Source organism: Labrus bergylta, chromosome 13, assembly GCF_963930695.1.
Source record: "Labrus bergylta chromosome 13, fLabBer1.1, whole genome shotgun sequence".
NCBI classification, from domain to species: domain Eukaryota; kingdom Metazoa; phylum Chordata; class Actinopteri; order Labriformes; family Labridae; genus Labrus; species Labrus bergylta.
In genome coordinates this window covers 8,855,389-8,870,955 of record NC_089207.1, presented here as the reverse complement: position 1 = coordinate 8,870,955, position 15,567 = coordinate 8,855,389, and the positions used below count along the sequence as shown (strand labels likewise).

The 15,567-nt window shown below is 41.6% G+C and overlaps 1 protein-coding gene across 7 annotated transcripts in view; it reads left to right on the top strand.

Annotated features, from left to right (window-relative positions):
• sema5ba (sema domain, seven thrombospondin repeats (type 1 and type 1-like), transmembrane domain (TM) and short cytoplasmic domain, (semaphorin) 5Ba) overlaps positions 1-15,567 on the top strand; it is a 182,480-nt gene that overhangs the window by 138,435 nt on the left and 28,478 nt on the right. For all 7 annotated transcript variants that reach the window (XM_065961974.1, XM_065961973.1, XM_065961972.1 and 4 more), the window contains 3 exons: positions 7,391-7,526; positions 9,053-9,260; positions 9,365-9,572. In XM_065961974.1, the coding sequence (XP_065818046.1) occupies positions 7,391-7,526; positions 9,053-9,260; positions 9,365-9,572 (552 nt within the window). The remainder of the gene's footprint in view (positions 1-7,390; positions 7,527-9,052; positions 9,261-9,364; positions 9,573-15,567) is intronic.

Here is a 15,567-nt window from a genome sequence, read left to right as displayed (position 1 = left end):
CCTAACACTGCGTTTGTTTGAGTCGCTCTGCTGCCTAAATGCGCAACAACAAAAAGCAGGCAAACACAAACTTTGACAACGCTTTAACACGTCACTGAAGAACTCTTCAAGAGCAACAAATGATATACCATACAGTTTTCAGAAGCTTAGCAGGACCTTTCGTTTGACAAATGAGTGCCCTCTTAATCATTCAAATACTACCAATCAATCAATCAATCCAAAGAAAAGGACATAGGAGATGAGAAAGGAAATGATTGGCCTGTAAATTTAAGTGATGCAGCAGCCATCAGAGCCATGAAGCTGTGGAAGCCGGTTTTAGCATTCCATCCGAATAAAGACACTCAGGACCTCAGAGCACGGTCAGGTCTTTTAATTAACTGTGCACTCTTATTGGCGGAGTCCCTCTGTCGTGGTCCAGAGCGGCACAGATTCTCCCACTCAAGGTGTCAGAACTGCTGTTACTAATTATGAGCATCCTTATCTGTTTCTGGGTGACTTGTGTGACCCCTCCACTTGAGCAGTTCTTAGAGGGTCTAATATCTGAGAGGAAGGGGGCGGGATAAGGACGAGTGCTAAAAACAAATGGCCCACTTATTGATAATGAATGACGATTATGATTGTGTTTATTATCTGAGAGGAAAAAACGACTAAATAATTGCTGATTCCACCTTCTCATGAGGTGAGGACTCGCTGCTTTTTCTCTTATCAGAGCTTCCAGGCAGCTTAACGGGAGTCATGCTAGGAAAACTTAGTGTCTACTTTGAGTTGTCCAGTGTGTATGTAGAGACTTTTCTAGAAGGGGCGGCTGCGTCTCAACTGGAAGGATGTGGGGTTCGAGCTCCAGCTCCTGCAGCAACACGTCTGATGTGTCCTTGAGCCAGACACTTAACCCCCGAATTGCTCCCGCTGAATTAGCTAATACTGATGGTCACTAGCGTCCTCTGCCATCGGTGTGTGAATGTGTAGGTGTGACATGCGGACATGTCAGAAGACTAGAAAAGCGCTATACAAGCTCAATTCCCTTTACTATATAGAAGGCATTTTAGCACTGCGTTTGGTCAGAAGTGAGTGTAAAGTCTGCAAACACTGTCACCTCAACACAGCTTTTCAATCACTGCTGGATGAAGAGTGCAACAATCTGACATTTCTTTTTGTTTTTTTCAATTTCCACTTATACGTTTTGAAGCTGTTCCACCATATTAGAAACAACTTTAATGGAAAATACAGAGCCTTAAGTCATCTTTCTGAAAAAACAACAACCCTGATCTCATCATATTACTTTGATCATGATGAAAAACATGACTTTCCCTCTGAGGAAAATGTTTGCTTTCATGCCAACAGAAAATGAGGTAAGAGAGGTGATATTGCTCCTTAATGACTGGCTAAAGTAAAAGGGAAAAAAAAGATTAACCAAGAGAAATAGGCTTACTGAAACATGGTGTCAGGCTGAGGCGCTAAATAAACACAGGTTTTTGCTGTAAAGGTCTTCATAGTCACTGAAGTTGGGTTTGACATGCATGAAAAACAACACTGATTATGTGCTAGCTGACATGTGCGCAGAACACCTCTCTCCTTAACACCCCATGGAAAATACCTGACTGACTGGAAGTGAGGTCAGACCTGACACGGGTGATAAATGATATGCTGGGCAGTAACGTGAAGCGAGCCTCATGCCTGCATAATATTTCTGATTTTAACTCAACGTTCTCTTCCCGTCATATCAGCTTACTAACATCGTCTCTACCTTGAAATGAACTGCTGTCCCCGAGTGGAATTCTGGGCCTAATCTTAATACAGTCTGACAGGTTTTTGCTGCTTTTGCCTCAGTATTTTTTTTTCATCATTCCTTTCTCAGTAATTCTTTAAACTGCACCCACTTTTTTGCATTCTGTTTGGGTTTCCCTCACTTAGCTTCAGCTTGTATTTGATTAGTAAACACTTGAGGAATACGTCAAATAAAGCTCCAATTCAAAAAGCAACCAAAGCCAAACATTTCCCCTCTAAATGTTTTTTAAAAAAATGGCATCATCCCTAATGAATGGTGAGCTCTTTTATAATATCTGAAATCCAACACATTGGATATCTGTGCAGGCTATTGTACCTGAAGTGTTGCTCTCTTGCTCGGTGTGGGTGTTGCTGACTCGGTCTGCTACTGATAAGTGACTGTTTGGGGCCAAAGCTGTTGCATTTGCTGGCGTATTGTTGTGCGGTATAAAAATATGTACGGATAATCTTGGCAGCCTTGGTTCAATCTGTGGTCCCTGCAGTCATGCAGCTCTGCTGAGTGGGCCCTTTTTCCTTTTTCTGCTGCGCTGCAGGTATTCACTGAGGGTGAAACATTGGCCTTAATGTCGTTTGAGCTGTTCCTTTTTTTTTTTCACATAAAATGAGGTTAGGCACATTCGCTAAAAGGCTGGCATTTAATGGCAGGGTTGGTAATGTTCTCCGGATACACTCTTTAAGATTTTGGTTGAAATTGTCTTTATGTACTGACAGAAATTAATAACTCATGTGCTCCGAAAAAGGAATGAAGAAAATCCATCACCTGTAGCAGATGTAAGCCTGTAAAAACTTTGACCAATGTCTGCCACGAGGTACCAATCTGATGAACCAATCACACGCCTCCCTGTCTCCCGGCTCGTTCTCTACCGTTTGCGTGCACTGGCCCACACTCAAAGCGCGCCACAGATGACAGAGTTTATACTGTGAGTTTGTCGCTGGCCGTTGTGAGTAGTAAAATAGTCACAATTTAGTGTTTACTTACCGCTGGATGAGACAATTTTAGCAATTTAGCTAAATGTAAAAATGTTGTGCTGCCGCCTCAGCCTAAGCCTCTCCTCCCTCAAAATAAACAGAGCTTCATCAACATTTGCTTCTCACTCTTGAAAGTATTGGGTAGGAATCTCTCTACATTAATTGCTTGATTTTGGTTTGTTAGGAAGTTTTCTTGATAATGCAGATTCATGACTTTTAGGGGTCAGAGCTGATGAAGAGGTATTCAGAAGAAGTCTCTTTGTTTGGCTTTTAGTTTAAATATCAATAAACTCTCTCCGTCTTTAACAATAAATTTAGCAAATCTAGAGATCTGGTCTAAAACATAGAGTAAGAACTATCCAGTCTATAAAGATAAGGTTATTGAATAAGATACACATCAGGCACTAATACAAACAGACTCTCTGGTGTGCTGATCTGTCCTGATTGTAGCTCTGACAGACACAAACATCCAGGCGGAGTGAGGAGTTTATTACATGTTCTCGCATGTCTGGGCTGATCTGAGATGAGTCCATCTAGTAGCTTGAGTGAAAAACTGTCCTGACGTCTGCAGTGATGCATCCTGGGTATCAAACCTGCTTAAAGAATGAGGGATGTCTTTTTTATTGTCGATAAATCCTGAGAGACGACAAAAGCCATGAAAGCAGAAAGAAATATTATTTGTCAGACTTTAGATATACTAAAAATTGGATTCTGTCTGTTCCATAGACTGTGTAGTCAGTAGTTCAATGAATCTGTGTTTGTTATGTTTCCTTTCGCTGTTTCTTCTCTACGATGTTGATTTGGTGCATACAAGGAGTAAGCTGTTTTTAGCGATTGAAAAAGTGTCACAGATGTTCTTTTAGAGTCAAAAGCACCCAAAAATGTTCAACTTAATATCTCCGTTTTCCTGTGGTTGCCGTGTGATGAAAAATGCTTCATTTTGAAGAGATGGAAAGTCCCCAAGCCCGTGCCGCAGCTCCAGTGATCAATGATGGTCGCCACTTTCACAAGCTCTTTTGGCCCTCCAGGCCTCCACGCCAATAATGTGACTGGAAACTAAGAATAGCATCAAGTAACTGATTCAAATAGAAAAAAGAGAACTTGAACACCAACATAATCTGGGTTTGAGAACAATTTATTTCATGCGTTGTTACATTTTAAAGTTTGAGTCATATCCCATCTGTCAACACAGGTGGCGGGGGTGTATGACCTATACTTCATCCAGTCAGCAGGGGGAGCTCTAATCATTTTGGCTTCAATTAAGGCGACATGTTATTGTCCATCTTTATACAGTATTTGTTTTTTTCAGTGGATTTGCTAACAATATCCCCTTTGAACAAAGAATACAGAAATATTGAATAATATAGCCAAATGTAATGTGTCATGCTCAGAGCCTTACATAAAAATACATTGTGGTAATATAAAGCTGCATTCATGAGTAAGCAGTAACTGCTTATCTGCTTCTGCGTAGCATTTATAAGGAAATGAAAAATATGATAAAAGAGCTTGAACAAATTAGCTCACAGCACAAGAGAGAAAAAAAGGTGAGATTGCACGTATGAGATCTGCGAAACAAGACAGGAAATCAAGAGGTATTTCATAGGACAAACAGTGGCAGGATCAGGCTGTTGGGATAAAGATGACTCACTCATAATGAAAGTGATCATCATGGTACTGGGCCTCAGAGAGCAGCGGCAGCGGCAAACAGCACGGCAGATGTCAAACAGCTTTCACTTTCCCGGGCTTTTAAGCTGACTCAAGACATATGTGCTGCTTCCATTAGTGGGATAGCCTGTATTCCTCTCAGTGCTTTCCCCTTTCACTCTGTTCTCCTGACGTACTGTCAGAATGAAACTCAAATAATCTAGAAGTAATCTGTCTTTTATGCGACTTGTAGCTGCAGGAAAACCACAAACCCACAGTTCAGCTTCCTACAATGTCACAGTGTGTTAAAACTGTTGTGGCTGCTGCTCACTTGCTGCAGCTCGTTTGCCTGTGGTTTCCTCTGGTTGGGATTTGGTTACTGCTGGTTCACCACAGCACTGCCTCTCTGATTTACACACTCTCTCTCTCTCTCTCTCTCTGTCGTTCTTTTCTCCACTGGAGCCATTGAAAAGAGGAAAAAAAAGAAAGAAAAAGTCCAGAGGCTGTTCTCCTCGGCGTCTTGTGAGTCAGTCAGTGAGCCACCTGCTTTGGCCTCCCTCGTTGTTTTACCAGAGCTCATTTGGAGCTGCGGAGCTCTTTGCCTTCCAGTGGCAATGACATAATTTATACGTTTTCTCAAAATCTTAAGCTGGATTTTAAAGGAAGGACAATACAGTAGAAACCACAGAAGGCTCTGAAAATGATTAGAAGTATCTTTAAAATATCTTAAGGGTAAAACTGCGATCTATTAGGCACACAAGTCTTTTGATGGAAATCATTGCATATACTCCCAGGGTCAGGGACCAACTTCGCGGAGAAAGTTTTATTATTTGATGGAAGGTAAAGATAGATAGTAGGTGTACAGTAGAGGGCTGCATGGTGGTGCAGTGGTGAGCGCTGTTGTCTCAAAGCAAGGAGGTTCCTGGTTCTGGTTCAAATCCCAGTCACTGTGTGGAGTTTGCGTTTTCTCCCTGTGCATGTGTGTGTTCTTTCCAGGTACACCCGCCTCCATCCACAGTCCAAAGACATGCTCGTTAGGTTAATTGGCGACTCTAAATTGCCCGTAGGTGTGAATGTGAGTCAGGGCTGGTTGTCTGTCTCTATATGTCAGCTCTGTGATTGACTGGTGAACAGTCTAGTACGCATCGCCCGAATGACAGCTGGGATTGGCTCCAACCCCAAACGGGGAAAGCGATATAGATAATGGATTGATGGTTGCACAGTAAGGTCCAGATGAACATCCATCTATAAATCATCTCTGATTAAATCATAAAATCAGGAGCTCCAACCTCATGAAAGACAACCCTCTTCTGTTTCAAAAGCTATCCAGTGATTTCTGTCTATTAAAGAATACATGCAGAGCAAAACCTGTCAGGAGCTAAACCAGCAGGAATGCTCATGGTGTAGCTTTTCTCCAAATAAAATAATTTCGAGGGGAAAAGAAAGTGGAGCACAGGTGCAGTGCACAGCTGATTCCCTGCCTTCATGGCAAAACCTCAATTTCTATTTGCAATGTCCAAAGCATGATGGGATCTGTGATGCCAGAAACTCTACATAAATATGATGAATTGCCGTAAGTAATACAAAAAATCAACAGGTGTCAAATCAACACAAGATTTATGTGTTTGTTTTACATTTTTGACTACATGAAAAAGGCCCGGAAGACATTCTTATCTGCCCAGAAAGTGTACAGATTATTTCTTTGTCTTTTTCTTTATCTCTTAGAACAGAGTTGCTGAACACTTTTCAAATCAAACTTAAGACACCTTAATACCCCTCAAACAAAGAAAAATTAGTACCAGATTTCATATGGGAGTCAACGGCTTTGATTCTCTATGTCTCACGTTTAAAAACAGTTTCTTGACCCTGCCAACCATTCCCTTTTTTTTATTTTTTTTATCTCAAAACCAAATTTCCTTGAATCATTCTTTTTTTCTATTGGAAGTTTGTGAATGCATACGTCTACTCTGTTTTAAATGTGTCATAAATATCATGAATTGTCACCTGAATTAGCAAATCCATAAAAAATGTTTTTTTAAAGTGCCATCTAAAGTTTGAGACCTCTCACAAGTAAAAGTAAGACTTTTTAAGACATCATATACTAAGAAAGAAATACTTTCTAAGGACCCTGAGGGGAAAGCAGCCAAAATGTCTGGACCGAAGCTTCTTCTTCTTTTTTTGGTAGCAGGTAGCAGTCTTTACTGATTCAGTTGTTCCAAGGTACTGACACATCTCATAAAGCATCATGTTTCATTAAATATAGTTGTTCTTTCACTCTCTCTCTCTCTGGTTAATAATATTTTTCTCCATCTTTGTCTCTGTCTCTCTCTCACTGTAATATCTCACCATCATCTAACTGATGGCTTATCAGAATCCCACATCCATGCCGAGGCAGCGGGCTGTTCATTGGGTACTAAAAAGTCAAATTGTGGTGCTGGGTGTACAGGAAATAAGGAAGCAAACAGTCAGCAGTAGCAGGCAGTTAAGAAACTCATTACCTTGCAGCACATTACGGCCTGAGAGCGTCACGGTAATAACTTTACTCACACTGCCAGTTTAGTCAGGGTTTACTCTCGTGTGTGACACCAGTGAGGCAGCTGTGTGGGGTTTTGTCTGTGTGTGTGTGTGTGTTTGCTCATAATCTGTGCACCTGCCTCCTGTATCCTCGGCTTAATACTGTCCCCATTCTCTGTGCAGCATTGATATCATAGCTTAGCCTGCAGCCAAAGCGAGACCGTCACGTGGCGCCTGTTTAGTGCGGGTATAAATGATAGGACTTCCATTAAGAGGATGGAACACATTACAAAACAGCTTTATTACACAGCTGGTCACTGCTCATTTCCTGATACTGCTTTACTGCCAACATGTAAACTGTTATGAATATATTATTGTTGAATTAATATCTTCCTCTCCATCTCTTCCTGCCCTCTCTTTTCTTCTTGCTATCTTCCCCTCCGCTGTCTCGTCTCTCCCGTCGGATCTCCTCATAAAGCAACAGCATAGCAGCCTCTGCAGTGTGTGCCTTCAACCTGAGCGCCATCACCCAGGCCTTCAACGGGCCCTTCCGCTCCCAGGAGAACCCTCGCTCCACCTGGCTTCCCACACCCAACCCCATCCACAACTTCCAGGTTAGTCTAAACACATTAAAACAATTCTAATGCCAGCTACGTCAGTCCGTGTTAGTCTCTTTTGTTCATCAATTTGCCGAAATTCAGCTCATTCCCCTCTTTGTTGTATGGAGTTAGATATAATCCATACTACTTTTTTAAACTTAAAACATGAAGCTACAGCTAGGAGATGATTAGCTTTTTATAAACACAAGAAAAAAAGCTATCCAATATGCCGTCTACCACATTCAGAGCCATTTCATTAGCTAGGAGAATAATGTTTTCATAGGACATCCCACCAAAAACTGCTCATTTGTTTACACTACATTGATCACCTCCACACACTTCCTTTAAACGGAATCACAAAAATTGAACATAAATGCATCTAATCATCACAATAAGTCGCTCAATTCCAGCTGAAACTAAGCTTGCCAATTTGTACTAATGGCTGTGGATGATGAGATTCAGAACAGAGTCAAATCAAGCCCCAATCCAAACAAACTAATATCCTTGTAAGTACAGCGGAAATCTCTTTGATTTCCAAAACATGTCTTTTCCGGCAGGGTGTAGAACTCCTGAGAAAATTCTCATTGGATATTCACCAAAACAAGCTTAACTAAACTCGTCTCTAATCCAGTATCTTAAACCATTTGGTGTGGAGTGCTTGCTGGCAGCGCTAATATGAATGGTTTCAGGCACTTACGTTACCCAAGAAACTCAATCCAGCAGAGAGAAAAGGTAACATGAAAGCATTCAGCTTCACTTGTGGCTGACAGCATGGGTTAGGGGCTATGGGCACCAATGGCAAAGAGCAGATGTTTTCATGTTCCTGTAGATTCTTCAACTTGTATGTACTGTATACCCTCTGGAATGTGCCAATTGGTATGATGATCACTAAATAACACAACACTGGTTATAAAGTACATTGCTGTACATTTTCAAAGTACTCTTAAAAAACTACTGCAATAACATTGTTGGTTGCAAACCAGCCTTAAAGGACTGATCATTATTTCACAAATATAACAAAACAAGTGCGAATAATTTTATACAATACTATAGAAATTGAGTTTCTTTTCATATAGACGTCAGATACTTTCTTAAATTGAAAAACCGTTGCTCTAAAACCATCTACTGCTCTGTCGTCCAAAAAATGGATCCACCAGCAAATCAATCGCTCATTTCAACTCCCAAAGAAAGAGCAGAAGCTGAAACACACAGCTGAGCTCTGCTGCTCAAACAAAGCCTTGTGCAGGCTGTCATTTCATATTCATTCTCCTGCAGTTTCTCAGTAAACTGTTGCAGTCACATCATTATCACATTGTATTCTTGCTCCCCCAGAAAAAAGTTGCAATCACTGAGAGTAGAATTAAGGATTGATACAAGATCCAGAACTTGTATTGATCTAGTGAAGCTCGTGACTGGGCCTGTGAGGTACTTTCATTTGTTCGGTTTCTTTCTGTGTCACATTTTCCTGTGTCCACGCCACACTTTCACATCCTCCACGCATCACTAATCACATCGCTCTCTCCTTTATCCCTTGTTTCCAGTGTGGAACGATAGAAGACCAAGGTCCAAATGAGGGTTTGACGGAGCGCAGTCTGCAGGACGCCCAGCGGCTCTACCTGATGAATGATGTGGTCCAGCCGGAGTCTGTCGATCCTCTGGTCATGCAAGATGACGTTCGGTTTTCCAACCTGGTCGTGGACATTGTTCAGGGCATGGACTCCCTCTACCACGTCATGTACATCAGCACAGGTGGGTCAACGAGGAGAAATGAACTCGGATACAGCAGGGATATTGATTTTTCTGCATACAGGAGATGATTTTTTTGATATGTCTTCTTCTCCTTATCCAATCAGAATATGGCACCATCTTAAAGGCACTGGCTACGCCCAACAAGAACCTACAGGGATGTTACCTGGAGGAGATGGAGCTCCTCCCATCAGGGGTGCGAGAACCAATCTTGAGCCTGCAGATCCTGCACAGCGACAGGTCTCTCTTTGTTGGGCTCAATGACAGAGTGCTAAAGATCCCACTGGAGAGGTGCTCCACCTACAAAACTGAGACGTGAGTACAAGATAAACCCACTTTATTGAGGAAAATATAACCCAGGACTTACATTCATTACATTTAACTTGTACAATGTCGTTTTAAAGGGTTAAGAAGTCAATGAACAAGGTCGAATTTTCTTTTTTCTTTTAAAAGTACCAATAAATGGAATAATTGGATTGAAGATTGGGGTTGGCTGTGGCTCAGAGCGGATTTTAAGTATATAAGCAGTTCTAACATGCATGTTGAAGTTTTTGGGGAAGACATTGAACAGAAGCTGAACCTGAAATAGCTTCAGAAGCCAAAGCCATCAGCTGATGAATGTGTGTGGATCGGCATCGATAGGCATTTCTGATTTTTGCATAGCAGCCTCTGCCATCAGTGGACTAAAGTGTGAAAGAGTGACGCTGACATGTCCTGTGAATTGCTTTGAGTGGAGGTAAAACTAGAAAAGTGCTACATAAGTGCATTTCATTTACCATTCATAGAAACACTACGGTCTGTCTAAGACAACCTCAGTGTATTTTATCACCTAACACCTAACAAATAGAGCGTAACAACAGTCTCCAAAGGTAAATGTTTGAACACAGGTTCTGTTCAATCAAAGTCTAAACAATGCTGGCTCTTTGCTCAGAACTGCTCAGGGCAGCAACTTGCTTCAATTTGGATATGTAGAATAAATGGACCTGTGCTTGCTTTAATGATGCATCTGGGATTGTGACCCCCCCCTGGTTCAATTCTCATACAGTATGGACCTTGGTTGGGTGCCATTTTATCTGTTCTCTCTTGGCATTAAACCAAAGCCAAACAGGAGACAGGAGTCGTCACCCTCAAAATCATCTGTGCGATACAAGCTATGTATATTTAATTGTGCATTTAATGCTTTATGCGGTGGATTAATCTTTACCTGTTGGTCCTCTTTGAGGGTAATTATCTGTCCTCCACTACGATTAATGTCTCATAGACCTTGCTTATAATCATTAGAGACCTTATATGGAACCAGACAAATTAACCAGGCTGTATCTTCTCACTAGATGGGGAAATTAATTGTTGTGCCTGACTTTTTTCCAGTCATGACGTTTTTGCATTATACAAAAGAAAAGTGCTGTTCTGGCTTTTGTTTGTGTCTGAATCAGAGGGATGAACTGAAAGTGTGTGTCGGGCTACCTCACACACTTGCCAGAGAAGTTTCTCTGAAGGCATGGATGTGTGTAGCAGCAAGCTACAAAGCCGCAGATATGAAATGGAAAGAGAGAGAGAGGGGCCTTTTGCTCCTCCATCTCGAGCCTCGGTGTTATTCATGTGAAAATCGGAGTCTCTCGGGGGAGTGAGGGGAGGAAAGCTCACCGGCTGTTTCTCCAACCTTCAGCATCTCATCAGTGCTCAGAATCAGGATCCTCTTCCAGCCACCTAGGCCCTTCAAAGTCAACTTCATCTTAGCATACAAATATCTTAATATTTGTGTGTGTGTGTGTGTGTGTGTGTGTGTGTGTGTGTGTGTGTGTGTGTGTGTGTGTGTGTGTGTGTGTGTGTGTGTGTGTGTGTGTGTGTGTGTGTGTGTGTGTGTGTGTGTGTGTGTGTGTGTGTGTGTGTGTGTGTGTGTGTGTGTGTGTGTGTGTGTGTGTGTGTAGGGTTGGAAGGCAGTCTCCTCAGTGTGATTTGTGTGGGTTGGTGCTTGGACGACTTCTCATATGCGTGCTGCCTGATGAGTCAGCTCTCTATTTCTAGTAAATCCAAACTCCTAGACACATGGGAGCAGACACACACACACACACACATACACACACACACACACACACATTGGGAAGGGAAACTATTGCATTTAATAAGACGTGGGTGAGATGAGAGAGAGAGACAAAGGAAAGAACAGGAAGACTGAGAAATACAGACAGAGAGAGAAAGCCAAGCGGCCAGCTACCGACTTATTTCAGACACAATGGGATGAAACGATAAGAAGAGAGTGCTCCAAGGGCACCTGAAAGGTGGGGGAGGAGGGGTGAGGTAGGACGGGCCATCTTTAATCTAGTCTGCATTATTCGACTCACCTCTGTGGCTCGCTCTCTCACACAGTCTTTAAAATGCGCTGCAGCCGAAAGGCAGGCTGGGCTGCAGAAGACCACAGATGTCAACTTGTCAGTCAATTTGACACCTGAACTCGTCGGGAGGGACTCAAGAAAGGAGAAAAGGGCAGACGGGTGACGTTAAATGTGAGATTAATGAAAAAAACAGGGAGAGTAGTAGTGAATAAATGCATGAAGAACTTCAGCTTATATTTACATTCACATTCATCTGACTTGCAGTCAAAATGTCCTGTCACAAGTATTCTAGAGTCAAAGCTCACGATACTAAAAGTTTTTTTTTTGGCAGATTAATGATTCAAACTCTAAGGATTTTCGTTTTTTTGTTGTTATAAACCAGCAGAAACCAGAAGCAGAAAATTCCCACTTTGCGAGAACTTGTTTAAATCTTGCATGCACTACTTACAGACAATCAGACACTCATTCTCACAGCAGAAGCAGTTAGACAATTACGCTGTTAAGTTGTTTTCTTTAATAGGTTTCAACAGACTCGACAACTGTTGAACCATTAGGGAACAAATGGGATTCATTCAAACGTCACAGAGTCGGCTTGTGTTGCAAATATTGGTCAGTTTTTCGTGTTCTAATCACTGTCTGACAAAAACCAAAACAGAAGCGTAACATTAGACTCCCTTTTTCTTTAGATGAATGTAGATGTTAATGATAGGTACCAGGGGAGGAAAATAGGTCCAAAGAGAAGAATATGAGAGCGTATGGTTGTTGGTATTGGTAACACAAGTATGAACTACCATCCATCCATTATCTACACCGCTTTTTCCGTTCATGCAGAGACAGCCACACTCACATTCAATCAAATAAAACAAATGTTATCTCAGGACACTTTACAAAGAGCAGGTAAAAGACTTTTGTTATATAATAATACAAAGACCATAAATCCATCATGAGCACAAACTGCGTCACAATCATTCACTCGCTGATGCCAGCTGAAACGGGGTCATAGCTGACAGTTGCTCGTCTGCAGCCACACATGCTGCAATTCTTTTAAACAGTGAAATAAAATGGTACGATTTAGAGTACTGCGAGGAGAGACCTGATAAATGGACAAGTAATAACTTGTGTGCTTTGTAATAAAATATGCCACTGGTCATTTAGAAATGGATCGACTGTGGCTGTATGCTAGTTGTTATGCAGAATATTTCATGTGTTCATCTGTGTATATTTGCTTAAACATTGCGATAATGCCGAATCCTCCAGCTTTCTCTTCCAGCTGCATTATGTTTGTTTCAATGTTTGTTGTTGTTTTTAGTCGTTAATTTAGCTTGAAAAATCAATAATGTGAAAGTGCTTTTAATGTTTCCTTAATTTATTTATGTTTATTGGAAACTCTGGAAGGTCTTGCAACCATGAGAGTATAATAATTTCACTATAATCATGCAATTTCTTTTTGTGGCACTGCCACAAAAAAAAAGCCATTCCAATAGCCACTAATTTGTAGGCTATTAGTGATAGCCCGTAAACAAATTCTGCAGCTTCTGTGCCATTGTGAGTGTGTGTGTGTGTGAGTGTGTGTGTGTTTGTCCTCTATCTGTGGTAATTATATTTGACCTGGTCAATTGGCAACTCTGGCTAACAGCGCTGCTCTGTCCTCCACCGGGTCTCTATCGCTCTATCTTGCTATGTTAGTGGAGTGATTTGTTTTTGCTGGTGCAGCATGCTAGCTTAGCTGCTTTGTTGCATTCATCAGTGCATTTTTTTAAATCTCCTTTCACTGAGGGAAGAAAGCATGCAGCATAGTTGAGGAAGTTTCTACTCAGAAATGTAAAAAAAACAAGTAGTAAAAAAAGCCAGCTTTGATAGTAACAGAACTTCTGTTTTGCCTGATTCGGTATACGCATTTGTCAGAACTGAAAGTGTCAAGACCAGAAAGACTTTTTTTTTTTTTTTCAAAAAAAAGTTTGTTTCAAGCTTTGTTTTTTAGACTGTTTTCCGCAGTTAGGGAGAAAGAGGAAAGAGCATGAGAGAGAGAAACGATGAGAAAAATATGGAAACAAAAATAACTACAAGCAGTAAGCAAAGGAGGAAGCGCTGAATAAATGAGGAGGATAATGGTGAGGAGGATGAAACGGAACAAATCAGGGTTTCTGTAGCAACTCTAGTCCTGCAGCCAAGCTGCTGCGCACACATCTGCTTACATAAACATTACGTTTTATTACAGGAGCTACAATTGTCCTGTTGGTGATAGTTACATTTACGCTTGAGGGAGTTTTGGCTCAAATTGGTGTGTGTGTGTGTGTGTGTGTGTGTGTGTGTGTGTGTGTGTGTGTGTGTGTGTGTGTGTGTGTGTGTGTGTGTGTGTGTGTGTGTGTGTGTGTGTGTGTGTGTGTGTGTGTGTGTGTGTGTGTGTGATTAAAAGTGACCCAGTAGCAGTCCAAGGCCAAGACAGCTCAGCCCGCCTCCAGCAGGAGTTTAAAACAACATCAGGAAACCACTAAGCGGCCATTGAGGGAAAACCGCTGACCATTAGCATCTCTGCCACAGTCTGTGTTTATTTGATGCCGCTTGTTATTACCAATGTTTTCGACGTTTTTAAGTGCACCTTTTCATTTTAATTTAGCACCGGCCCCTATAGGGACCCCCCTATATGAGGACTTCCCAGTCTGTCTCAGTATGAGGGAAGCTTACAGGCTCGTCCGCAGCAAACCCAATTTACCGCTGGCTGTGGCCGCCGGCCTTTCAGAAGGCCTCCGGAGCTCACTGCTGCTAAGTCTGTATGACCAATCAGAGGAACACTTCAGCAAGCCTAGGACTGAGGGAGAAAGAGAGAGAGAGAGATGGTGGTGTTCACACATTGGATGTATTTATTACTGCTCCAGAATGCTGTTACTTTTATTACAGGCTTTGTTCTGGCTGCAGTGCTCTGTAATCACTTTTGCTCTCTGTCTCTCTCTCTCTCCCTCTCCATCTCCGTCTGTCTTGCATTCTCATCCTCCTCTTTCTTTCCGCCTTGATTTGATGCTGCGCAATGCTGTAACCTCCAGCTTTCTACCTATTGAATCCCCAGATGCTGCAAAGTCAAACTACTATGTTTCCTTTAAAGGGGAATGGCTGTAGATAAAAAAAAAAAAAAAAGAAGCTACGATACCTTAAGCTCACTGCTTAGTGAATATCTTATTAGAAATGTTCTTGCAATCAGCAATGTATGACACATTCAGGCTCAATGTTTTCATCCTGCTTTAGACTCCATTCATTGACACTTCTAGAGGCAGTATTGTCACTGGTCACTGATTACATTAGCTATAGCTTGAGTATTCTAACAGAGATTGCATGTTAAGAATAATACCCCTCTTTGGCATGACTCCACAGAGTCCAGAAAGATTTTTTTTTTTTTTTTGTTAGCATAAAATAAAAGAACAATTAGTTTTGGCTAGGAATACTTGATGGTCTAACATTGGCATATGCCAATATCGCCCCTCTTAACACGCACCGGCTCATCCACAAATAATGTGGCATGCACAGTAGCTGATTTTTATCTGTCGTGTTGCATCAATTTAATGCTGGCAAGCCAGTAACTGCTGATTCAGACTCGGTGTGTTTTATTGAGTAGAAGAAATCACCATTTGTTTTCATCATCAAACATGAGAGAAAATGTCGGCAGAGTGGGAGTCTTAACACCGTCTCTGAGAAAAGATGAGGGGCTACTGAAAACGATTTAAATGAACCATATTGCATAGCTCATTTGGAAAACAGACAGAAAGAAGTACATTTTTGTGCCTTTACTGGAGGAACAGTACGGTGGATAGAGTCAGAAATCAGGGAGAGAGAGAGAGCTGGGAACGACATGCAGGAAAGGAGCCACAGGTCGGACTCGAACCTGGGCCACCTGATGACAGTGAAAACAAATCTGCATTGACTCCTTGTGTTTTTCACAACTTCTAAGATGTAAACAAATGCTTTCTAAAGGAAAATAAAAACAA